General features: G+C 41.1%; 2 protein-coding genes across 2 annotated transcripts in view; one reads left to right on the forward strand and one right to left on the reverse strand.

The window, feature by feature from the left end:
* Positions 1-25566, reverse strand: part of tdrd9 (tudor domain containing 9) — a 41115-nt gene extending 15549 nt beyond the window's left edge. The window contains exons 1-14 of the mRNA XM_004540572.3: positions 25281-25566; positions 16379-16461; positions 16179-16249; positions 15452-15673; positions 14006-14128; positions 13254-13334; positions 12998-13162; positions 12803-12906; positions 12577-12696; positions 4142-4226; positions 4009-4066; positions 3264-3368; positions 3094-3191; positions 2871-3002 (exon numbers count right to left, since the gene is read on the reverse strand). Coding sequence (XP_004540629.3) covers positions 2871-3002; positions 3094-3191; positions 3264-3368; positions 4009-4066; positions 4142-4226; positions 12577-12696; positions 12803-12906; positions 12998-13162; positions 13254-13334; positions 14006-14128; positions 15452-15673; positions 16179-16249; positions 16379-16461; positions 25281-25411 — 1578 coding nt within the window. The 5' untranslated portion in view covers positions 25412-25566. The remainder of the gene's footprint in view (positions 1-2870; positions 3003-3093; positions 3192-3263; positions 3369-4008; positions 4067-4141; positions 4227-12576; positions 12697-12802; positions 12907-12997; positions 13163-13253; positions 13335-14005; positions 14129-15451; positions 15674-16178; positions 16250-16378; positions 16462-25280) is intronic.
* On the forward strand, positions 17256-26743 carry rd3l (RD3 like). The gene is made up of 3 exons (XM_004540571.5): positions 17256-17680; positions 18751-19092; positions 21111-26743. The coding sequence occupies exons 2-3, from the start codon at positions 18779-18781 to the stop codon at positions 21472-21474; spliced, it is 678 nt and encodes a 225-aa protein (XP_004540628.1). The 5' UTR covers positions 17256-17680; positions 18751-18778; the 3' UTR covers positions 21475-26743.
* The last annotated feature ends 144 nt before the right edge of the window (positions 26744-26887 follow it).

Consider the following 26887-nt stretch of genomic DNA (forward strand, 5'->3'; position numbering starts at 1 on the left):
AGCCTGCCATCCATGGATTCTGTCAGTGTTTTGATCTGTTCACCATCAACATTGCGTGCAGCAGCAACCACAGCCTCCCAGACACTGTTCAGAGAGGTGTACTGTTTTCCCTCCTTGTAAATCTCACATTTGATGATGGACCACAGGTTCTCAATGGGGTTCAGATCAGGTGAACAAGGAGGCCATGTCATTAGTTTTTCTTCTTTTATACCCTTTCTTGCCAGCCACGCTGTGGAGTACTTGGACGCGTGTGATGGAGCATTGTCCTGCATGGAAATCATGTTTTTCTTGAAGGATGCAGACTTCTTCCTGTACCACTGCTTGAAGAATGTGTCTTCCAGAAACTGGCAGTAGGACTGGGAGTTGAGCTTGACTCCATCCTCAACCCGAAAAGGCCCCACAAGCTCATCTTTGATGATACCAGCCCAAACCAGTACTCCACCTCCACCTTGCTGGCGTCTTGAGTCGGACTGGAGCTCTCTGCCCTTTACCAATCCAGCCACGGGCCCATCCATCTGGCCCATCAAGACTCACTCTCATTTCATCAGTCCATAAAACCTTAGAAAAACCAGTCTTGACGTTTCAGCTTGTGTGTCTTGTTCAGTGGTGGTCGTCTTTCAGCCTTTCTTACCTTGGCCATGTCTCTGAGTATTGCACACCTTGTGCTTTTGGGCACTCCAGTGATGTTGCAGCTCTGAAATATGGCCAAACTGGTGGCAAGTGGCATCTTGGCAGCTGCACGCTTGACTTTTCTCAGTTCATGGGCAGTTATTTTGCGCCTTGGTTTTTCCACACGCTTCTTGCAACCCTGTTGGGTATCTTGAATGAAACGCTTGATTGTTCAGAAGCTTTGCAATTTTGAGACTGCTGCATCCCTCTGCAAGATATCTCACTATTTTTGACTTTTCTGAGCCTGTCAAGTCCTTCTTTTGACCCATTTTGCCGAAGGAAAGGACGTTGCCTAATAATTCTGCACTCCCTGTACATACACATATATATCTCTATCTATCTATCTATCTATCTATCTATCTATCTATCTACACACACACACACACACACACACACACAAACACACACACAAATCTTTTAATCATAAATCAGCAGTCCCCAACTTTTTTTTGCGCCACGGACCGGTTTATGCCCGACAATATTTTCATGGACCGGCCTTTAAGGTGTCGCGGATAAATACAACAAAATAAAACTAGTACCGGTACGGGAAAAAAAGAAGATTTATTCATAACACACGTGAAGAGACACAGGAAAACAGAGTTAACGATAAAAACGATAACAACATAACGCTGAAAACTGATAAAAACCCTGAAAACCAGACATTTCACACCTGAGCCTCAACTCTCGCGGCCCGGTACCAAACGACTCACTGACCGGTACCGGTCCGAGGCCCGGGGATTGGGGACCGTTGTCATAAATCATTTAATAAAAACAGCCATGTTATGCTTTTTGGAGTTTTTCTTCATTACTTCATTCTAGCATGTGTTCTTTTTATACACATCCTCCCTTAGGAAGTAAAGCAGTTTGTCAACAACTTGGAAGGTCGGTAGTGCAATCCACAGCTCTTCCTTTTCCTTTTCTACCACAGGAAATTTATTTTGAGTGTCTTCATAGTTTTATTTTTGAAATACACCAATTTTTATACACTGCAGGAAAAACGAAAATAAATATTATACTGCAAATTTGCAAAAAAGTACCATATGCATCAAAATAAACTATTTCCAGCAGTGCAATATGAGTCCTAAGCATCCCAGAAACGACACAGAAAGTCATAAAGTCAAACATAACTTTTAAAAAGACCAGTATAGGCCCTGAGGCCCTGATGGTAAAAAAGACTACATTTCCGCGAAAATGACGTCACTTCCGGTTTCGGGCAGGTAATGGCGGACATGCTAAAGTTCGCGCTGACGTCTATTCCAACGTAGGAAGTGTTACGAACAGCTGATCGGATCAGCAAAGCGTTTTACTGGAATATTATGTTTTTGTTCCTGCAAGCGCTTTTTATGCAGTTTTTGCAAAGCTTTATGTGGAAGGAAACCGTGACCTAGGACAAGCTGATGGCATAAGATGTAAGTACAACTCCTCCAGTTTCATATGCAAAAAAAATTATTGCGCTAGCTTACGTGGTTGCAGAGCTACCGGGATTTAAAAATAGTTACGTAAAACAGAGCGTGCCCGCTCCGACCGGCTCTAAAGGGTTAAACTGTCAGCAAGGAATTTGCATTTGCACTGTTACATTTTTATATAACTTTGTCTAGTGTCAATTATATCGTCAGTTATATCGTTACCGCAAATTTTCAAATGTATATCGTGATAAATATTTTTGGTCATATCGCCCTGCTCTAATTGTAGGGTCTTTGACTTACAATATAAAGCGCCTTGAGGGGGCTGTTGTGATTTGGTGCTATATAACTGAATTGATAAAACTGAACTGAACTGAAAAAAGTGTGCATTATGGTGAAAAAATGAATTTGATTTAAAAGGTGATTCCAGTGCTCAGTTATACAAAAATAACTATGTAGTCATTTACCAAGAGGTAAAATTAAATACTTAACAAATGCTATTAAATCAGAAATACTAAAATAAAAAGATAACATGCACATTTTCATTCCCTTAGCCTAACACACGACATCATTAATATTCGACATGGCCCTATTGTGCTCTCATGCTACATAAACTATGTGAACACTGGCTGACGCAAAGCTCCTCTCGGAGAACTCAAGGTCTAATCCTCAGACAGAGCTGGCGGTCAGCTGCCCGTCCAAATACATAACAATCACCATTACAGCTACACATTTGCCTGCACTTGACTAAACAATAATGCCTCTCTCAGAACACAATCATCAAGTTACACTCTCTACCTCTTTGAGTTGCAGCACAGTCCTAACTATGTCAGAGAGGTTGGGAGGTGAGAGTGCTGTGGAGAGGAGGGAGCGGGGATCTCCCATGTCCAGCAGCTTCACTTTCAACAAGACAGTGGAGAGCGGAGCAAGCTGAGGAAATGGAAAATAGTAGAGCACAGATCGGTTTTCAGAAGTAAGGTCTGAACTGCATTAAAAACTGGTCACTGGCACAGTCCCTTACCAGCATCTCGGGAATCATGTAGTCTGGGATTTCCTTTTTCCAAAACTCTTTGGTAACAAGTCTGTAACAGTAGCCCTTTGACACTCGACCTGCCCGACCTGTCAGGAAACAAACATTGAGTTAAAGGCAGAAGTGATAGTAAGCACTTAAAAGGTCTAAAATGGTCGTACCTCTGCGTTGGTTGCAGCTGGTTTTGGAGGCCCAGGTGAGATGCAGAGACTCGTAATGGGTATCCGGGTCACACACCAATTGGCGAACCAGGCAGAAGTCAATAACTGTCATTAAAAAAAAATGCTAATACAAATTAACTTAAAATAAATACATAAATAGATCTCAGAGAACAAACCACTTAAAACCACATGGGAGCACGATGTGGGCAGTTCTCTTGTAAGTCATGAGTGGAAATCACATTGAGCAAAAACCTTTTCACATAAGCTGAATATTTTTTACATCAACTATTTTACACCAGAGCACCATAGGAGAAATGATTCAACGCAAATCTTTGCTCTAGGTGCAAGACAGACAAAGCGACCTAATTCATGTAATATGGAAATAAACATTAACTAACACATGTTGTCAAATTTTAGGAGATGACATAGTGCAGTTATTTGTTTTTCTATATTTATTCATTGTTGTTTACCTTACTAATTGTATTGTTCTCTCTGATGTTGGCAGCGACACGACCATTAATTTTGATATGGCCTTTGTCTGGTAGTAGGTGCAGGTGGGACTGCTACTTGGGAATTATTTCTTGTATCTTGCTCTTATTTTCTGTCTTATTTAACTTCCTTTTTTCCTTACAACATTATTGATATCTGTATGCCTTAATTCTCAGTTTCTTGTAAATAAATGATGAAAGAAGAGTGACAATAGATGAAGTCAAATTTTTAAAAATTTAAAACTGAAAAAACCCACCATATTTGACATCTGGAACAGTCACTGAACTCTCTGCAATGTTGGTGGAAAGGATCACCTGTGAGGATTAGAAGATAATTGGTATAGCAGGTACGGACAGCACATGCAAAAAGTTACGATCAACAGCTTTTACCTTCCTGTATCCAGGAACAGGAAAGAGGAACACGCCGTTCTGCTCCTCCAGTGTCACTGAGGAGTGAAGAGGATAAACCTGCAATCTGAAAAAAGCAGCATGCTCAGTTTGAACTTAATGTTAAAGTACTACTCATTTACCTTTACTGATCTGCTACTTCTGCACCTTCCCCACTATCTACAGAGATTGGATACTTTCTACCACTGTGTATCACGTTCATTGTGCATCTTCACTTTGTGTTTCACTATGGGAGATACAACCTACTCCCAGATTGTGTCAACCCTGAGCCAGAGATGACTGTGCAGCATCCAGCCTGCGAAAATGCACAAACATGTGTGGCATAGCTTAGTTTGCTGCTGCACAAATATTCTGGACCGACATACCTCTGAACAAAGCTCAGAAGGTCAAGGTAACTTTATTTATACCCATAGGCAAGGTAAATTTGCTTTACAGAAAAATGATAGCATTTGGCATCCCTTAAAAAACACACATACCTAATAAAGATATAAACCTCACTGTAGCACATATAAAGTAATTTAATATTTCGAATCAAAAACAAAAACAGTTCTTATTTAAATCAGTGACAGCAACGGGGACAAAGCTATTTTCATAACGCTTTGTCCTGCATCTCGGAAATAGAAACCTTCGTCCCGAGGAAAGAAGCTGAAATTTACCCCTTAGAGCAGTGGTTCCCAAACTTTTTTCGCTGGGCCCCCCTTTGTTTTACAGAAAAATGTTCGCGCACACACACATGTACGCACTAACACATCCTCCAACCACACACCCATATTTTGCTCAATTGCGGTTTATTTCACACCTCAAACATTTAGTGAACAATTAAGCAAATACAAGTAATCTGCAGGTAGTAATAAAATAAACTACTAACTCTTTTACGCTACGTCCGCACCTACACGGGTATTTTTGAAAACGCAGCTGTTTCGTCCACACGTAAACAGCGTTTCAAATCACCGAAAACTGAGATTTTTTAAAATCCTTTTTTGCGTTTACGTGTGGACGAGGAATACAGAGTTCGTCACGCAAAGTCAAAGGTATGTGCCTTTTTTCACGTCAGCTGTGCGCCACGTTATTGTTTACATGAGAGGAATTGCAGAATGGCAGATAGAAACAAAATACTGTTAATCTGACTATCTTCAGGTTTTACACGCAGTTACTGTCCCTCCATTTACAAAGGCAGAGGCGTCACGGTGTCATTATTTTACGTGTAGTTGTTTTTTCCTGTGTAATAATATTCAACATTGCTGTCAATACATTTAAAAAAAAAAAATGCCTCTCTGTGCAAAATCCCTCGCTCACCTGGAGACCGCTGGAAGCACTGTGAGAATCATGTTCTTTGATTTCTCCAGTGCCTTCAACACTATTCTTCCCTCGGTTCTGAAGGACAAGCTGGTGAACTCTGGAGTGGACCATCACCTCACTACCTGGATTTTGGACTACCTCACCGACCGACCACAGTATGTGAGGACTCAGGGCTGTGTGTCGGACAGGGTCGTCTGCAGTACGGGGGCCCCACAGGGAACGGTTCTGGCTCAGTTCCTCTTCACCATCTACACTGCAGACTTCTCCCACAATTCCACCCAGTGCTTCCTGCAGAAGTTCTCTGATGACTCTGCAATAGTCGGCCTCATCACTGATGGGGACGACAAGGAGTACAGAGGACTGACTCAAGACTTTGTGGACTGGTGCCAGCTGAACTACCTCCAGATCAACGCCAGTAAAACCAAGGAACTGGTGGTAGACTTCCGCAGGCACAAGCATTCTCCACTGCAACCACTGAACATCCAGGGTATGGACATTGAGGCTGTGGACAGCTACAGGTACCTTGGTGTTCATCTGAACAACAGACTGGACTGGACTCATAACTCAGACGCCCTCTACAGGAAAGGGCAGAGCAGGCTGTACCTGCTGCGGAGACTCAGGTCGTTTGGGGTGGAGGGCCCACTCCTGAAGACCTTCTATGACTCTGTGGTGGCTTCTGCTATCTTTTATGGCGTGGTCTGCTGGGGCGGCAGCATCTCTGCTGGGGACAGGAAGAGACTGAACAGGGTGATCCGAAGGGCCAGCTCTGTTCTAGGATGCCCTCTGGACCCAGTGGAGGTGGTGAGTGACAGGAGAACGGCGGCTAAGCTGTCATCCCTGTTGGACAACGTCTCCCACCCCATGCAGCAGACTGTGACAGCACTGAGCAGCTCCTTCAGTGGGAGACCGCGGCACCCACGGTGTGGGACGGAGAGATTTCGCAGGTCTTTCCTCCCCACTGCTGTCAGACTCCACAACAAAGACTTTAACTGAACAAACACACACATCCACACATGTGCAATAATACTAAGTGCAATAATCTTTTCTGGCATCGTTGTATTTTTACTCAGTTGTATATAGCATTCGTATTCTATTTTTATCTTATTGTATATTTTTATTCTATTTTATTCTACTGTATATAGTATATTATTTTATTCTATTCTGTACAGCTGTGTACTGTATTTATTCTTATTGTATTCTAATTTTTGCGTCATAACTTTTGCACTGTCCACTTCCTGCTGTGACAAAACAAATTTCCCACGTGTGGGACTAATAAAGGTTATCTTATCTTATCTTATCTTAAAATGGGTTCAAAAACATAAACAGCTGTGGGAGACTGTTTGTCCGTGATTTGAACCGGGGGATTAAATCGTGGCAGGATCAGCCTGATATTATTTGTATCCCGCTGTAACTTTACTGTATAAAGAGCTAACATCTCCAACATGTCAGGAGTAGTTAGTAGTTGGTCATTACAACAAGTGTTTGTGAACTAAAAATCAAGAATGTGGGATACTGTTTGTCCGTGATTTGAAGAGCCCAGCGCTGCTCCCAATGAAGGGAAAACCAATTCTGCAGGGAGACCTACCTCCGCACTTGTGCAGGTGAAGCCAAAGAAAAGATTTGCTTCATCATATTTTCTAGTCTTTGGCTTGGAAGGAAGTTGGTTTGGAAACATATTCAGCGATGCTTCATCTCCTGCTTTGCGTTTGTGTGGGCGCCCGTGCTAGCTTATTTTATTATTTTACATTTACAATTTTTTTCCCTGGGGACCCTGTGACACCCCATTGAAGAGCCGTAGGCTGTGGATCTCTTAAGATCTCACTGTTGGGTTTGTAAGGCCATGTTACTCCTAAATTTCTATCTTGTTCAAAGAGAAGATATAAAACAAAGTTCTAAGCTAATCGACCTTAGTGTTCTCCTTTTTAAAAAGAATCGATAAGAGAATCGATAAAGAATCGAATCGTTAAACAGAATCAAAACTAGAATCGGAATCGTGAAAATCTTATCAATACCCATCCCTAGCGACCACTAGGGATGGGTATTGTTCACATTAACTGTATGAAAGGCCTTTTTGACATCGCTGAGTTCAATGATAAAGTGCTGAGTATCTCTCAGTTTCTGTTTCAGTTCCAAAATATCCTCGCTAAAATCAGAAGAACTAAAACGAGCATAAAACATACTTAAAGCATTTGCAAAATCTCTGTCTGGATTAAAACCATCTAAAATGACCTGACTACTGCTCTGGGGATTTTGAAACCCTGCTATGGTTTTCATACAAGTCCAGGCAGACCCAAAATTTTTTGCAGCAAATTTGCTTTCAAGAAGGTTTTTGTAGCTCTGTTTTGCTTTCAAGATCTCGATTTTCAGTTCCTTGGTGGCTGTCTGAAAATCAGTAACAGCCCCCTCTTTAAAGGCCTGTCTCTTTTTACTTAAACAGGATTTGACGCTTTTAGTGACCCATGGCTTATTGTTAGCGTATACTTTAACGCGCTTACGGGGTATAATCATATCTTTACAAAATAAGAGAAGATAAGAGATAAGATAAGATAGAACTTTATTAATCCCTCGGGTGGGTTCCTCTGGGAAATTCGATTTCCAAAAAAGCACAGCACCGACAGAAGTTACAGAGTTATACACACACACATATATATAAATACAGAGACAATATAAATAAAATATACGAAGGGGATAAATAGAATAAATAGGAATAAAAATAAAAATACAAGTGAATTGCACATTTCAAGTATTGAGTCTATTGCACCGTTGACTATTTACAAAAGTATTGCACAAAAGGTATTGCACAGTGAGGTGAAGAGGCACTACAGCTTAGTTGTTCCCTCCTTTGTCCTCCTGTTTCCCCTCCCTCTCCCCTCCAGAGAGGAGTTAAACAGTTTGATGGCGTGTGGGACAAAGGAGTTTTTAAGTCTGTTAGTTCTTGTCTTTGGGAGAAGCAACCTGTCACTGAACAGACTCTTCTGGTTGTTAATGGCCGTGTGCAGAGGATGCCTGGCATTGTCCATAATGTCCATCAGTTTCTTTAATGTCCTTTTCTCTGCCACTGTCACCAGAGTGTCCAGCTTCATGCCGACCACAGAGCTAGCCCTCCTGATCAGTTTCTCCAGCCTGGATGAGTCCTTCTTTGCTGTGCTGCTCCCCCAGCACACCACAGCATAGAAAAGTACTCCAGCAACCACCGACTGGTAAAACATCCTCAGGAGCTTCCTGCAGATGTTAAAAGACCTCAGCCTCCTGAGGAAGTACAGTCGGCTTTGGGCTTTTTTATACAGGTGCTCTGTGTTGCATGACCAGTCCAGTTTATTGTCCACCCACAGCCCGAGGTACTTGTACTTGTTGACCACCTCCACCTCCTCCCCCTCTATCTGAACCGGCAGTGGACCTGCTCTAGACCTCCCGAAGTCCACAACCAGTTCCTTAGTCTTTGAGGTGTTGAGTTGCAGGTGGTTTGTGTGACTCCATGCGACAAAGTTCCTCACCAGACTTCTGTACTCCTCTTCCTGATCATCCCAGATACACCCCATGATGGCTGTGTCGTCTGCAAACTTCTGAATGTGGCATAATTCAGAGTTGTAGCAGAAGTCAGAGGTGTACAGGGTGAAGAGAAGAGGGGACAGCACAGTTCCCTGTGGTGCTCCTGTGCTGCTGACCACTGTGTCAGACGTGATGTCCTTCAGCCTGACGTACTGTGGTCTGTCGGTGAGGTAGTCGGAGATCCAAGCCACCAGGCAGGGGTCCACCTCCATCCTGTTCAGTTTTTCTTGAAGCATACAGGGCCGGATGGTATTAAAGGCACTGGAAAAGTCAAGAAACAGGATCCTGACCGTGCCTTTTCCCCCATCCAGGTGTGAGTGGGCTCTGTGTAGGAGGTACAGGATGGCATCCTCCACTCCGACACCCGCCTTGTATGCAAACTGTAGTGGGTCCTGGGCATGTTGTACCTGTGGTCGGAGGAGGTTGAGGAAGAGCCGCTCTAGAGTCTTCATAAGATGTGACGTCAGTGCCACCGGTCGGAAGTCTGCATAAGAGTTAGTAACGTCCACCAAAGCGTCAAGATCATCTCCACAAGACTGAATAAAAACTTCCCAATCTGTACACTTAAAACATTCCTGCAAGGTAAGCACAGATTCTTCTGACCATATGTCAACATCCTTAGTCTTTGTCTTCTCTCGTCTTAAGACAGTTTTATATATGGGCAGAAGATGCACACAGTTATGGTCAGAAGATCCCAGAGGAGGAGGCGGGAGGGATTTATAAGCATTCTTCACCGATCCGTAACAAAGGTCCAACATTTTATCCCGTCTGGTAGGACAGGATACATATTGATACAGATTGCCCAAAGTTGATTTAAGAGAGACATGGTTAAAGTCCCCCATTATAAAGTTTGGGGCATCAGGAGAGAGCGTCTGCAGCTTCTGCACTACAGGTTGAGGCGGGGTGAGCCCTCGCGTGAATGTAAACTACGGTAATAAAAAGTTGTGGAAACTCACGAGGGAGATAAAAAAAAAAAAAAGAGCGCAGTGACACGGATAAAAGTTCAACATCTGGTGTACAAATACACTCTCTAACAGTCACAGCGCTACAGTAACGTTTGTTGCTACAAGCATACTCCTCCTCCTTGGGATTTCCCTGTTACCCATGCATCCCGATCCCGGCGAAAAGGAGCTCCAAAACCGTCAATTGAAAAATCGGTGTCCTGGTCCAGCTCTGTCAGCCATGTCTCGGAAAAAGCCATTACACAGCTGTCCCTGAAGTCTTTCTGGAACCTGACGTTTCCCTGGAGTTCATCCAGCTTGTTCCTAAGAGACTGAACATTTCCAAGGCAGGGTAAACCGACTGACCTCCTCAGATGCAAATTTACACCTCCATGTCTCCCTCTTTTCTTCTTCCTCTTCTCACTTGTTCTGTTAGAGAGTCTATGTATATAATCCGGCATACATGAGGTGAGGTCCTTACCATCATACGGTAAATTAAGTTGTAACAGCTTGTCGCAGGAGTAAACAATCCTCAGCTGACTCACGGCAGGGCTCGCAAAATCGCTAGCCCGACGTCCCGGAGCTAGCGATATCTTCGGTCGGGCGACCAAAATCTATCTCAGCCCCGCCCGTCGGGCTATATGATAACCCGACGGGCGGGGCTGAGATAGATTTCATCATCGGAAACAAGCCAGCACAGTAGAAATCCGCCCGTCGGGCTATATGATAACCCAACTTCTCACTGTTGTGGAGCGTGTGTCACTTTGTAAGAAAACTGTCACTTCCTTCAATCAAAACACATGCCAGCAATAGAAACGAAAAGAAAAAAAACTTAAAAACTTAGGATGCCAAGCTCTCACTCACTGCCGGTCACATGCGCCCTGATGGACCTTTCAGGTGTGTCCTATTAGAGCACTTCGCTTTCGCACTGCAGGCCTACTTGTTGTTCCTAGAGTATTTAAAAGTAGAATGGGAGGCAGAGCCTTCAGTTTTCAGGCCCCTCTTCTGTGGAACCAGCTTCCAGTTTGGATTCAGGAGACAGACACTATCTCTACTTTCAAGATTAGGCTTAAAACTTTCCTTTTTGCTAAAGCATATGGTTAGGGCTGGACCAGGTGACCCTGAATCCTCCCTTAGTTATGCTGCAATAGATGTAGGCTGCCGGGGGATTCCCATGATGCATTGAGTTTTTCCTTTCCAGTCACCTTTCTCACTCACTATGTGTTAACAGACCTCTCTGCATTGAATCATATCTGTTATTAACCTCTGTCTCTCTTCCACAGCATGTCTTTTATCCTGTCTTCCTTCTCTCACCCCAACCGGTCGCAGCAGATGGCCGCCCCTCCCTGAGCCTGGTTCTGCTGGAGGTTTCTTCCTGTTAAAAGGGAGTTTTTCCTTCCCACTGTCGCCAAAGTGCTTGCTCATAGGGGGTCATATGATTGTTGGGTTTTTCTCTTTATCTACTGTACAATATAAAACGCCTTGAGGCGACTTTTGTTGTGATTTGGCGCTATATAAATAAAACTGAATTGAATTGAACTGTAACTCCCTAACTTGCTTGACTGGGTTAGTCCAAACGGCAGAGCAGGAAGCACAAGTAAGAGAAACTTCAGCCCCACTACTTCACTAAGCTCAAAGGGTTTGAGAGAGGGGGCATTGATAGACAACTCTTCTAATGGAACCAGTGGTCTACAGTCTGTGAGCTTATGATGCAAGCCCCTCATGAAACAACATACCAGAAGGTGCTGTCCAGCAGGTTTATCAGTAAACCCCACACTGCATGCTGAAACAGCAAGGAGGAAGCCCTTTTATTCTAAATCGTCTTAGTGGTGCTCAGAGGGAGGCCTGCAGCATTCTTTCCTTTCATGGGTATGCCTGGCTAACCCTAGGGAGGATCAGGTTGAGAAGCAGGAAAGCGTGGAAGCATTTGCATGTACAGTGACGCGTTTGCATCATGAGAGGGCGAAAACAGCAGGCACTGAGATATACGATACAAATCAGCCTTATCTCAGCCACCTTATCTCAGTTCCAAGTCCTGCAGGTGAAATCTCCAAACAGTTGGATCCCCTTGGACAAAAGATGCCCTCCTCGTTCAGAATTCCTGTTGCGAGTTGACTAAAGGGACAACAATCTGGTGTTGCTGAACACAGTTGTTTCTTTGGCTAGCCCGTGAAGCTGTGGTGAAAGAGCACTGCCCTGGCAGCTGAAATAAGTAATTATCCATGTAGTTTTCACTAAACATGTTACCCACAGAGAAATGGCCAAAAAAAAAAATGTTGTATTGCTAAGCAGATGCATCGCATTGCTTGCAGCTTGAGCACATTTATGTGAGCCGCAGCGAGCCTCTGGGAGCAAACAACAGTCACTAACCTGCCATTATAGTAGTCGCACCCCACAGCGTCGTATGTAGACAGTGGTGTGTCTGTGTTAAGGAGTTTACTGACAGTACTGCATACTTGTATATCCTTTAATAACAAAATGTAGTGAGGCAATCTGTCTTATGCGGCACATGTATGTTTGAGGAAACAGAAAACAACCTGTAGTATGACCTGTACAGTGATGGTAGACATTACATTAAGCAACTCTGATCACGTGTACAATTCTCAGCAGGTAAATGCATTTGCTCACCTTTTGTGAACCAGCTTGGTCAAGGCCTCCTGCATGTAGCTTATCTCATGTATGCCAGGGAGGAAAACCAAAACACTTCCTCTCTCTGACAAAGTCATGCCTCCCTCTTTCTCGGCCTTGCTGCTCACACAAAAATACATGTATGCATATTCAGTTAACAAACAATTAAATCCTTGCCTATTTACATGTTCAAGCAGTTCTAAAAGTTACAATACTTTGGCCTTACCTGGAATTTTTGCCCTCCATTTCATCAAAGCTCTGGATGAGACTGATGGCAAGACTGTACATATCTGCTGTGATGTATGGGTCGCCTGGATGTGCTGATTCAGTCTAAAACAGACACAAAATTCAGATACAATAGATTTGGCTTCAAGGCAGAGAACTGTACCAGCAGCAACCATTTACTCTCTCAACTACCTACCCTATGCGGAGACAGGTGGTGGAGGTCATCCAGGTAGAAATCTTCAGTGGCATAGGATGCCCCTTCCACTTCAAACACATAGGCTGGGTTCAGTTTGCCACGAATAGGAGTGGCAAAGTAGTCAGCAAACTGCTTGCAGTTAATGGTGGCTGACATAAGGATTATCTAAAACAAAGACAGACTCTTGTGAGTGAGAGTACAAGTGACTAAGCATGAGGAAGACGAAGGAAGTTTTTTAGCCGGACCCAACAGTTACCTTGATGTGGTAAGAGTTGGAACGGAGGAGTTTTCTCAAAACTAGCAGGAGAAAGTCCATTTCTGATGTGCGCTCATGAACCTTGGACAAACGCAGAGTTGTTAAAAGGTTACATTTTGAACATTCAAGAATCACTCATTAAATAATAGGATTAAATTATTCTTAAGCTTATAACAGTACCTTTTGTGGCAGAAAACTAGAAATGACTTTGGATTAAAGTATTATAAATGGTAGACAAAGACAAAGAAGAGTTGTTGCAAGAGCTGAACACTGGCATTTACTCTCCAAGTCTGATCATTTTTAGGACTGAACGCCAGTGAAGAACACTCCAACATGCTGGTCCAAAGTCTCACACAATTTTCAACTTGATTTAGATTTGGAGGCTGTGAGGCCACATCACTTTGATACTTATCAAATCATTCAATCATCCCTTGCACCCTATGGGTGGGGGGCATTGTCCTGGAAGAATCCACTCTCATCACAATAGAAATGTTCTGGCACTATGAACAACTTGATATTGATTTGTAGTCACCCTTTATTCTAGTGACACAAGTGTCCAAGGCAATTAACTGCAGGGACCAAGTGGTAAGGTACTTTTTTTTGACTATTTCACCTGTCTGTCATCAGATTTAATATTTGTACTTCCCCCAAAATAACTAAAAAAAGTAAATAAACACAAATTCCCCCTTTTTTTGGCAGTAGCTAACAGAGAAACATATAAACATGAAAAATTTGACATCTGGTTTATGCACCTCATCCACAAAAATGTGGGAGAATTCAGTGAGGGACTTGGCCTGAACCAGTTTTTGCAGCAGCACTCCTGTAGTCATGTAGATTAGTCGGGTATGCTCAGTTGCCATCTTCTCCAGGCCAATCTGAACAAATATATACAGGAGTTGCATTCACAAACTTGTCAATTAAATACATATTTGCATTTTCATAAAAATCCACAGGGAACGTAGTTGATTTGTTGTTTGCTAACTGGAAAAGTCTATAAAGGCACCTTCATGACAGGGCCTAAAATCTCTGGAAGGCATCCATTTGTTCTCGTCTTTTGCTTTTTCAGGTTTTTTCTTACTTTTATTAACCTTCATTTATACAGGTAGTTCCATTGAGACTCAATGTCTCATTTACAAGAGAGACCTGTTCCAGACAAACATTAAAATTACAACAATAAAAGAAACAACAGCTTAATTTGTGTAATGTACACAGTCATATCAAAGACAAGAACAACTTCCCAGTGATGATTTCACAAAAACGTTTGTATGTCTTTCGAAGTCTGCAAGTAAAATCAATTGAGAGAGACTCAAATCCATCTGTAATGTATTCCATGACGATGGGGCAGAAAAAGAAGAATGCCTTTTACCCAAGCTCTATATGAACTGATGAAACTTTAAAAATCCTGTCATCTTCAAATACCAACTTGCAGATAATCTTTTTATACCATCTGCAATTTGATTTCTTTAGAATTTAAGTTTTTGTACTGTTTTGCTGCATTATAGCACTACTTGGATTTATTGAGCTCCAAAAAACACAACAAGATTACTTTTTACTGCCTCAGGAAGGAACAGCAGAGGCCACAGAGGAAGTACACTTCCTCTGCTGTAGCTTTAGGCTTAAACTTTTACAGGGTTTTAAAAACTGATGTCTGCAATGCCAAAATGACTATTTGTGGTTCTGACTGGAGAAAACATCAGTGAACCTCAACAAAATCGATTGCGTATCCATGTTACACTTTTTGCTTTGCCAACTTGCAGCTAAACAAATATATAGATATAACTCTCCCCTATTTTAATGTTATAATGGAAATTATACCATAATGTTTAGTTTCTGTTGCATAAGCTAAGAATTTTTTCTCCTTCTAAAACTGACTATTTATCATTGCTCCCACTGTCAGTGACATCATCCTTAACTCCAGAGGTCTGCATCAAGCGGAGGAGACAACAGTTATTATTAGACACACAGTTTCAAAGCTCTGCACAACACAGTCAGACATCCTAGCAACAAAGCATACAAGAGCTTGTTAACACATGCATGCAAACACTCTGAAGTTGTGAGAAAGATAATAATGAATGCTCTTTGTCTAAAGTTTGAATCAATATGGGTCATTGTATCTTGGTTTTCTACTACTGCTACATGATCGAAGAGCAGTGTATGCAGTTTAAGAAAATCACATTCTATCCTAATACTGCACCAACCTGATATCCCACCAGACTACCCAGGGTACACTTCCGCTGTTTGGCAACCCATCGAGCAATACTGGTGGCTCCAATTTTACGTGGTTGGGTGACTACAATGTTGCATGAGGCATTTTTCTCATTGTAATAGTCCAGAATGTACTGTGGCAGCTGGGTGGTCTTGCCACTGCCTGTGGCTCCTTGAATGATCACTACAGAGTTGTTTTCTATGAGGGAAATCAGCTGGAAACAACCGCAAACAGACACACACATAAAAAACACAAAAGGACACGTGGACAGTTAAAAAGAAAGGCATTTGATAAAAAAAAAAAAAAGGAAGGACATTTAGCTACTAACCCATATCATCGAAAAAACAAATGAAATTTGGAGAAAAAGTTATGAAATTGTTGGGCAGATGGATGTGGTAAGCTGATTTATGGCCTAAATTTTAGACTTTATAATCTGCATGAAGAAAGTCCAGCTTAAATGACAGCATTATCTCCTAAAACACACACACACACACTACTCTGTATTAGTCAACAAATAATAATAGACTAGGGAATTTGAAGTTAGCTGCTGTCCATCAGCATCAAATAACTTTGTTGTAATGTTCATCTTGAGCAAACAGCAAAATCTTAAGTGCTCAAGTGTCCTGGGGACATAAAAAAAATTTCAGTAAAAATGACGAACAGAACCTCGGGATAATGAAAGTGCACTACAGGACCATCAAGCTAAGTCAATCTCTTACCTCCTGTCTGTTTTTGGCTATGGGCAAGTCTGGATACTCATAGCTTGTGAGTGGAGGAGGATTAGCATAACCTAGTGAAAAGAAAAGTTGCAGGAGTAAAAGGAAAAATAAAGTTTTAAACTGATTAAGAATTAAGCTTTCTGTATATCCCAAAATACACAACCTAGGCTCAGAAAGGCTATGACAAAATTAGTACTTACGCACTGCAGGTTCTGGTTTTTGCAGCCTCTCTCCATCAGAGATCACAGGTTTTGGGCTGCCATGCTCAAGAATCTTTGCTGGACTGTAAGAAAACCAAATCTGAGAATTACAAACAAATCTAATGTAGTAACACCAAAACTGTACAAGATACGATTAGCTGTTTTGGACTAAAAGACTTTAACGTTTAAGCTTTCAGTTTCGACCTTTATACCGCAATTTCCTCACAACGCAAAGACAAATATATGTACTGGTAAAAACAAGACAAGTTAGAAGCCATGATTTATCAAAATTATCAATATTATATGAAAATCAGTTTCCTTTGAGTGTAAGAATTAATTTCAGATCATTACAGGAACTGTGAGGTTGAATATAATGCTAGATGTTGTAGCATTTTTCTCAACATCAACAAAGATAAAAAACAAAATGAACAGGAAAATGCTCCCCTTCTTTATACGTGGTAATCCATGTACAAAACCCAATTTTTTTTTTAAAGAAAAAAGCTTAAGCATGGCAATAAAAGAAAAAAAGGGGGCTGTATAACCAAACATAAGTCAACATCAGTTAGTCACAGTTAAACTCACAGATTCATAAACCTTTTGAAATATTTTTTGTTTTTAAACATACATTTTCTAGAAGAAAGTTTCACATTTTTTCCTCTGCATATTTCACTTCTTAATGCAATTTCTAACTAAGTTTTTGCATCCTCTCTAATTTCCCTCTGTCAGCTTGACCAGGCCCACAGCGCTGCAGCCTGAGGAGCATTCCCGGTTGTGTGTGTGTTTATGCATGTGTGCCTCCTGCACTCTTAGCGAGGAGAGGATTTTATCACAACAGCAGACAAAAACCCTGACAGTACTAGGAGCTCAAATGCACACCCACGACTTGTGCGCACACACGCACCCTCGTCCTCTCTCTTTCTCTCCAATGCACACGTTTCGTGCAAGCTACAAAGCAGCTGACCCTACAACAAAAGCTGCACACTGCACAGAGGAGAGTGGGGTGAAAGGAGAAGAGAAGTGACAGCTCTTAGTCAGTTATCCGTGTGCGTGTGACTAACTCTCCTGGAAAAAGTCTGCATGACAGGCGCAGTGAGAGGACAGGACAAAAAACTACAAGACAAAAACATTTGCAACAACAAAGCAAGGGAAGGATTGCTGCCGGACGTAGTCAACAGTGAGAGGAGAAAAGTTTGCACAGGCAGATCCATGGAGACAAGACGCTGGAGGCTCTACTCTGTGAAAAGCTCTTCTTTGCCCAATTTCTAAAAAGCTCAGACAAGAGTCAGCAGTGCTGTTTCACCAGTAAGTACATTTCTTTCTTTTCTTATTCATCCAGATATTATTGTGATAACAATTTTTTTTAAATTTTTAAAATCTGATTTGCAGCTTACTAAGCGAAAACCCTTAAGGTTTTCTGTATGGCTGACCTCTGACCCCACAGGCAGTTTAATCCATCTGAATCCCAGGTGGAAACTCAGCTGATCTATCAGCTTGAATAAAAGGGCCAAATACGCACACCTGGGACATCAGCCTTGAAATCAAAGTAGCCATCAGGCAGGGATCAAAGGACAGAATAGCTATGGGATGATCATTTTTCAATGTCAAGCTTAAATTCTGAATTATTAAAACGTCACAAAGAGTCACAGACTAGATTTCAGTTATAAACTAGATTTACCACATAAAATTAATAAAACATTCTAATCAAATAATTTTCATTCAACCTGAATAGTCAAACCCATTTCAGTACAACTGCAAGATTTTTGACAATTAGCAAATTAGCATTTCCATTTTCAAGAAAAATTCCTCTGGTTAGCGGTTAATTTTGACTTGAAATACACATTTTGGGAGGTGATAACTTGGGTCACAGTTAAGGAAAGTCTGCTATCTTAAAAGAAATGGATCCTGTTTTTTTTTTTTTTTTTTTTTTTGGGGGGGGGGGGGGGGGGGATTTAAATAGCAAAAGAATTATTTTATATTACAGCATGTTAAATCCCCAGAAAGTTTTGGGGTTTTTTTTTGTTTTTTAAATGTAATCACAGTGTATTACATTTTCCTTTAAGGGAAGACCAAAACCTCTTTGGTACCCACAAACATTTTTAATAAAGAGGGAAAAAACCCATTATTTTTTTCTAAAGGTTTTCAGAGAAGAGTTTTAATTTCCCTGGCTTACCTCAGTGTTTTTTCCTCATCTGCCTGACTTAAGCAGTTCCTCACTTGCTGTTATGCCGTCCTGTCATTTGCAGGTGCAACCGTTATAGAAATTTGTTTTAAGCAACGTCTATTCCAGTAATTCAGATGATTATTATGATTCTGTTGTGTTGTGAAAATCCTGTCTTGATGCTAAAGATAACTAATTATTCTAATGTCTTCAGCTTTTAAAGACAGCGTGCTGTGAATGCCATGCCTCTGTTCAGCTGGATGAAATGGTCGCATGAGACAAGAGTGCAGGCTCAGGATGAAACACCATCTCTGAAAATCTCAGGGGGGTTACCCAGCCGCATGCTGATCACAGAGCTCCTGTGGCATGTGGAAGAGCGCGAGCGGCTGGCGAGAGAACTGGAGCGTGAGCATAGGATGGCTCACAGCACTCTGGGTCTCCACTGGTTTCAAAAGTACCCCAGGTTGCGGACCCTCATCCCCTCATCAGAACTACAACAGCTGGAGTTCTTGTGTGCCCAGATCCCATCTATCCAAGCAGCCACCGTCCTCTCCAGGTGTTTAGTAGTACCCATGCCTTCTTCTGTCCTCACATTAGTAAGCTGTCAACAGATACTAGCTGCTACTGCATCAACAGGGCCTGACAGCAGGCAAAGCAGAGAAGACCCAAAGGGAAGGGGAGCTAGGGCGAGCTGCCAAGAAAGCCATTATGTGTTATTGTCACAGACACAGGCGATACAGGGTGTTAACATGTGAAGGTGAAGGACGCCCTGTAAGGGTGAGTGAAGCCAGGCTGCCGGGGTTGCCACTCGTCTGTTAGCCAGTATGGAAAAATAGCTGTTAGACATGGTTGAGCAATGAGCACTGTGACCTACTTACATATTCCCCATAAAACTCTCTACCAGTTCACTACTGTGTGCTTACATAACATCTTAGCCAAGAAAAACATATTTAATAAGATGTGTTATTATGCTTTTATCATTTACAAAAATCTTCGCTGTTGTCCCAGATATGTCATTTTTTGAAACTGTGAGAGAAAACAGATAAAAGCACACAGGTCCAACATTTTAGGTGAAGCACAGAAACTTCACATTAGCAGGCTGACACCATGCTGATGGAAATATTATTTCTTAGTTTGTAGATACTCAACTCCTCTGCTTGCATCTTATGGGACTGACATGGTTGTACATTTGTAGACCATCATCTACATGCTGTAGCCTTGTACTGCCAACAAAGGACAGTGTCAGTTCTAGTAGTTGCCACTTGAGTATGGCTCAAAAAGGAAGTCATTCCCTAAAGCAGGGGTGTCGCACTCCAGGCCTCGAGGGCCGGTGTCCTGCAGGTTTTAGATCTCACCCTGGGTCAACACACCTGAATCAAATGATTAGTTCATTACCAGGCTTCTGGAGAACTTCAAGACATGCTGAGGAGGTCATTTAGCCATTTAAATCAGCTGTGTTGGATCAAGGACACATCTAAAACCTGCAGGACACCGGCCCTCGAAGCCTGGAGTTCGACACCTGTGCCCTAAAGGCTCCCATTTAAATTTAACTTAGCAACATTATAAAGCATCTACAGCTAGTTTCCCCTTTATAAGTCCTCTGAGTGGGCTGAATTTGTTTATAACCAACTGGATAACCAAGTTAGGAGTGTGGTCTCAATAATTGACAGGTTGGGCAACTAGAGCTGGAATCTGTTAGGGCTCATCCACTACTGAAGGTTATTAAACTGATCCTCTTCAACATCTTTGTGCTGTTATTACCTTGTGCCTTTGTTAATGTACAGACCCTCCCAGCAGTGAGTGCTAAAGTTTTATGAGTATTTACAAAGATGGCGCAGTGACAAGATTGCTTGTTAGAGTGACTCTGATAGAGTGACTCTGATTTTTTCCGACTGACTCTATTGCATATGCATTTCTGAGAGTTCCTTTCTCAAGGCACAAAATATAGGGAATTGAATATTTACATCACAAGCAAACCCGCAACTCTGAGAGCCATTTACACCTGCTATTTTGACCTGTTTAGTAAATCTGGCACTTAATTTGTTAATAAGCACTAATTAGTCAATATGTATGTATTTTCACTGAATCTGTACAGTTTATGAACCCTTGTTAACCTTAGTTAGCTAAGGTTAGTAAGCATGGAGGTAAATTCTGGCTCCATGCTAATGTTAAGGCAATAAAATGTGAAATCTAAACCTCTGGGTGAGGGCACAATCACTACACGGCTGCTGCTATGAAGACAAAAGTCATAATATAGAAATAACATCTCTGTCAAAGCTTTTCAAAACTTGAGTAGATTTCATGTCCACTGTCTCTAATGTAAGAGGTCAAACTTTACCACCAACCCCTTCAGCAGAAAGAATAATAACCAGATAGGAGTGTGTGACTATTTCATAAACTACAGTGATACTGTAGGAACAGAGACATATTTCAACGTGGCTTAGTGTGACTGATTTTCAAGTCAGAGACGAGAGGACAGAGCGCAAAGGAAACAAGAAGGAATAAATGATGAGGAAATGAGAAAAACCTCTCCAAGAACTGTTTAATTAACTATAATGTTGTATGTTTCCACAGGTTTCGTGAGGTGCTTGCCACTAACAACATACGACCCTGGGAGCTGGCATCTGTGTTTAAGCAAATACTAAAGGACTTCCTGAGCCAAAGGGGATATGATGAAGAGGATGACCTCTCAGTGCAGCCGGTGCAGTTCCAACCCATGGAGGCTTGGACCAGCCGGTACAAAATGAAGCAGGGGTATGTCACACCCACTGTCCCCAACTGTGGCGACCATCCAAGGGAAGAGATCCCAACGGTCTCTGGATACGTGGATCGGGTCATGCGCCACTCTGGTTCATTCACAGCACACAGGGACTGGGACCTTCCATATTATTATCCAGTACCTCTCAGGTCCAAAGGTGCTTACAGCACCACACTGTGAAAGGACAACTCTTTAACCATCTGCAACCAACAACATGGAGACCAAATCGCAGATATAGATATAGACATTTCACTAGCTTTACCAAAATAGCACTAGGCTAGGTGTTATATGTACTCAAATGTTTAATGGCAATAACTAATTCTTATCCCTACTTCACAGCCTGAGTTGTTTAGTTACTCCTTATTCTAAACCTTCAATTGAACAGCTGGAGATGCATTTCAGAGATGTCAAGAACCTGGAGTGATTTTAATAGTAAAAGCACTAGATGCCTTTTTGGCTTTTGGCTAAGTGACAAACTGACTGAGTTGGTCAATTTGTGGTAGCTCATTAAGAGCTCAAAATGTCCAGCTTTTGGAGTGAATACATGTGTAAAAACATGACTGGCTCACATATAGTTAATGCAAAGATGTAAACACTCCACGTTACCTTATCTAACACAAGTCAGTCAACTTTCCTGTTATTGCTGGCCAAAACCTCTTGGGGTGGCAAACATTTTATATGCAGGAAAAACCCTGGAAATCTGAGTGAGCACTCTTTAATGTAAATGTTTCAGACTGAAAAATAAAAAAACATTGAGCTAAACATTTTATATAGATTAGGCAGAACTCATCTTGATTTGTGTAGGACTTGTTTTTGTTCTTGTGTATCAGTGTTTAACTTCCTTTCGGAGTCCTAAATCCCTTGACAAACAGCAGCTATTGTTCTGTGCTACAGTTAAGACACCCTTCAGGAAGAAGTGTAGCAATGCACTATTTGATGGTCATTAAACTCAATCAACCAACTTGAAAAACAGATCAACGTGTAAATGGTAATAAATAGTATGATTTCCATTTAGCTTATCAATATACTATTGGACAAAAAATATTATTAAGTTGTTGCCTTGACTAAAGAACGTCCTTTATAAATAAAAACAAACAAACATTAAAATAAGATTTACTATAATTCAGTTTGCATTAGTGAAGGCCTCAGTCGGATCAACACTGATAATCTAACCATTAATTTTTGATAATTCACAGGTAATGAAAACCTTAAAATAAAGAAAAACATGCAAAGACAAAATGATATTTTTCACTTGTCTGTTTTAGATGACCTGCATCAAACAACATGGTAAGAAAATGTGGGGACTTATGCAGTCCATCTTTGGGACTGTTTATCAGACACACATCAACAGCATCCACCCTTATAATATTAGGTCAGTGGTGGGGAACTCCAGGCCTCAAGGGCCGGTGTCCGGCAGGTTTGAGATATCACCCTGGGTCAATACACCTGAATCAAAACTAGTTCATTACCAGGCTTCTCGAGAACTTAAAAGACATCTCGGGCAACTCATCGTGTACCTGGAGTCAAGTGTTTTGACCAATTCAATATAACTATATATATTTTTAGACACAAGTTGTAACGGCCGCCAATTTTCTTTGTACGAGTTTATTATATGGCGTGCTGCGGGGAAAAGTCTGTTCTAACATTTAAGTCTAAGGTTTATTTTGAGAACCTGAGGGCTCTTTTTTGCTTCTCATCTGTAAACTCTCTCACGTGATTCTTGCATAGGTGGTAGAAGAGGTTTGTCATGCTTACGTCTGTGGTGGGGACCTGTTTGTGGTATTATTTGCAGAGTACAGATTTCTGGTCCATGTCAGACTTTTCATAACCAAACTATCTCCATGCTAGAGAGTTAGCCCCTTGTTTAGGAATAAGATCCTCAATTAGTTTTGACTGGTCCTTCCGTTTGGGGCTACCTGTTCTGCCTCATTTTTACTGTCCATGCTGGTATTCTCTGTGCCTGCATGGTCTTCCAAATTCAGTTGAGGAGGCAAGTTGGCCATTTAAATCAGCTATGTTGGATCAAGGACACATCTAAGACCTGCAGGACACCGGCCCTTGAGGCCTGGAGTTCCCCCACCCCTGTATTAGGGGATCTAGTGTAAGATTTTAAGAGGAATCTGGTAGCTTTGGTAGAGTAGTGATGGGATTTCCGGCTCTTTTTAGAGAACTGGCTCTTTCGGTTCGGCTCACTAAAAAGAGCCGGCTCTTTCGGCTCCGAACCGGCTCTTCAGGTTGTTTTGTTGCTTTAATTAATTTATTATTAACAATAATATAAAATTATGCACAAAAGGAATTACTAATGTAAAAAAAAAGTGGTTTTATTCATATATGTTTATATATAAATATATGCGGTGGCCCCTAGAGACAAAACACGTACAAACTCCAAAAAGCACATACAAACTCCAAAACTCATTTCTAGCATTTCTAGCATAAGTGATCTAGGTAGCTCTGAACTTCCAAAACAGAGCTACCTAGATCACTTAAATTACACAATTGAAAGCATGAAAGCATATGTGTATTGTTTGTGTATTTATACACAAGCATTCATATAGAGTCAAATAAAATTTTAAAAAAGTTCATTTACCTGTTACTACCACACACCAAATCCGGTCGTTGGTACTTGCTGGCTTGTGTAGCCACTAGGTAACAAAAGTTCAACACTGCGCCCAGCATCCTGGAGCACTTCTGTTGTCTTTTGTACGTGTTTTCAGTTTTTATGTGCTTCTGAGTTTTTACGTGTTTTGGAGTTTGTACATGTTTTTACGTGTTTTGGAGTTTTTACGGGTTTTGGAGTTTGTACACGCTTCAGGGTTCGTACGTGATTTGAAGTTTGTACATGCTTTGTCTCTAGGGGCCACCGTAAATATACTTTTATTTATTCACGCCACATAAAATGTAATAAATAAATCATATAATACAAAAACCTACTAGTTACAGTTCAACTTTTAACTATTTAAATTTTCAGCTTTTTCCTTTTAAACCAATTTAAAGTGAAACAACACAAAACACTACAAATCACAACACAATTAAATATAAATTATAATATGAAAACAAAAATAAGATGCACATTCTCTGTCATATGGGCCTGTATGTATAAACTTTCTGAATCCTTTATCATCTGCAACTGAAAATAGTTGTGGATGATTACTATACCTTTCTAATGTGATGTTGTTGTCCCTGGCTCTCTTTCTCTCTCTCTCCCTCTGTTCCTGTGCTACTGAGTGCAACTACCGCCCCTCTTCCAAGCATAAAGCACAAGGCTCGCATGCTGAGTGAAGCCGAAAAAAGTGTGAGAGAGAGGGTGAGAGAAAGAAAATAAAACCCCACGGCTCGCGATAAGGAGCCGGCTCGCGTCGTTCACGTCAAAGACCCGGCTCTAAGAGCCATTTCGTTCGCGACTGACCCATCACTATGGTAGAGCAAATATTTGTTACATTTCTTAAAACAGTGTGCATTTGCTTGGATGACACCGGAGTTTTTACCCTTATCTCAATTTGAATACTTAAAAAAAAGACCACTGGCAGTGTAAAAACAAAGGTTAAAATACATTCAGATTCGAGGTTTTAGGAAAACCATACAAAAACGTGCAGCTGTATGGATGAAACCATTAAAATATCCCCCCGTTTGTTTTCTACAGCTCCGGAATAATTTGTGTTAATTTTGGTCGTTACGCATTTACCCATTACGGTGACATTTAAGCATGCCTACAATGTGATTTCTTCTATTTGAACTTCACTTTCCAATACTTGCTGCCAAGCTGAGACATGATGTATATGTCCGCCAACGACTTAAAACACTTGATAAGTTAAAAACAATTTAACGGTATCACTTTGAGCAGCTAAATCTAGCAACAACAACAAAACCATACGCCATTAATTTTTCTAAAATATTTAAGTGTCTAACACCTGAATGCAAAGCTAGACCATGCTAGCATGCTACTTAGCTTAAGGTCAACCACGTTTACGCTAACTAAACCATCATACCTGCTCTCTTTCGACGATTGTTCATCGTCTGACTTCCTCTCAGCCACTTCTTCTGTGAGTTTAATGTTCGCAAACCTGTTCCCTGAAGTGAACCAGTCCGATATTTGTTCAGCGGTAAATATTTTCTTCATTTTGCGCCAGTAATTGTATTTTTTTTTCCACTTCGCTGTGATAGCGGGTAACACGAAGACGAAAGCACGTGAGGCAGGCGCAGCTCTAAGGTCTCCCACTGGCGGTTGGAATAAAAATGGCAAGTCTACCTGTCTCTCTGTTTTTTAAATGAACCTTATAAACAAGTTATCAGCACCCACAGAAGATACACCACGAACAGGGTAACCAAAATTGTTATAGTTAATACTGTACTAGTCATAGTATTATTGTTAATTTTTCTGCTCTTGGTTTGTTTTTACATGACTAACAAATAAAAACATTTTAGTTAACTGTAATACCTTTGGTATGTGGAACTAGGCAAGAAGATAATTATTGTATACGATTTGTCACAATAATGATAGCAACCAAATAAAATATTTCTATATTAAAGAACAAAATCAGAGAAATTACTATCAATTATGACTTACCTGTTTAGGTGATCTCCACTATCTATTTTTTAAACCACTGAAAGCTAATTCGCTTGGATGTTTTATATCTAAAGACATACTTGACAGCTTAAAATCAGATTTATGTTTGTGCACTGTCTCATGTAAAATGCCAAACAAATTTCTTAAACAGATGTAAGCATTTTTGTTAACTTAATATTTAGCATAGTGATTTCTAAGGTGTGGGCTTGGATGTCCCACTGGGGCATGAATTTAGTGAAGTAATCAGAACTCATAGAACAAATCCAAATGACTTAAGTTACCAGGTATTCTGTCCCATATTTTCTGTCATTAGTGAGTAAACAGGTAGAAAGGAGCAGTAACTATCAGGTAGGAAATGAGAAACTGCAAATAAAGTAAATAGAAAATTAAAAGAGGATAAAAATGAATCTGCGAAGCCAAAGAGAAGATACTTCATCTTCATTTGTGTTAATCAGATTTCTGATTGAAGCTTTGGGGAGGTGCAGAAATTCTTTATATTCAATTGGGCCATTGTTAGAGTGAATTGTTAAATGTTTGTCATTTTTATGTTTACCATTTGTACATTGTTTTAACTCTGTGAAAGGAATTCTTTCTGTCCTCCCCTCCCCAGATTCTCGAGGTTCTGAGTGGGGGGGGGCAGTAGTGTTTTTATCACAGGCACATCCTTGTGAAGGTCTGTTTGATGTTGGTAAACTTCCTCCCCTTTATATGGAACACACACACACACACACACACACACACACACCTTAGAACCATGTGGGCGTGGCTTTGTTCTGATGTTTTTTTTGTGTGAACTGTCTCTCAATAAAAGGCAGCAAGGGAGGTCAGATGTGAGGTCATTTTCGTGGTGGACACAGGCCTCCCTTGCGCAAGTGATTGATCGATCGACTGTCTTGTTTTCTTCATGATGAATAAGTCTCTAGAATTAGCGGGGCTTGTGGAAACACAGACCCAACAGCCATGACATTTGTAGGTTTAACAAGGATGATTTTGGGGATTCCTGCTGTTGTTCAGATAAAATAAAACATT

This window comes from Maylandia zebra, linkage group LG19, assembly GCF_041146795.1.
Source record: "Maylandia zebra isolate NMK-2024a linkage group LG19, Mzebra_GT3a, whole genome shotgun sequence".
NCBI lineage: Eukaryota > Metazoa > Chordata > Actinopteri > Cichliformes > Cichlidae > Maylandia > Maylandia zebra.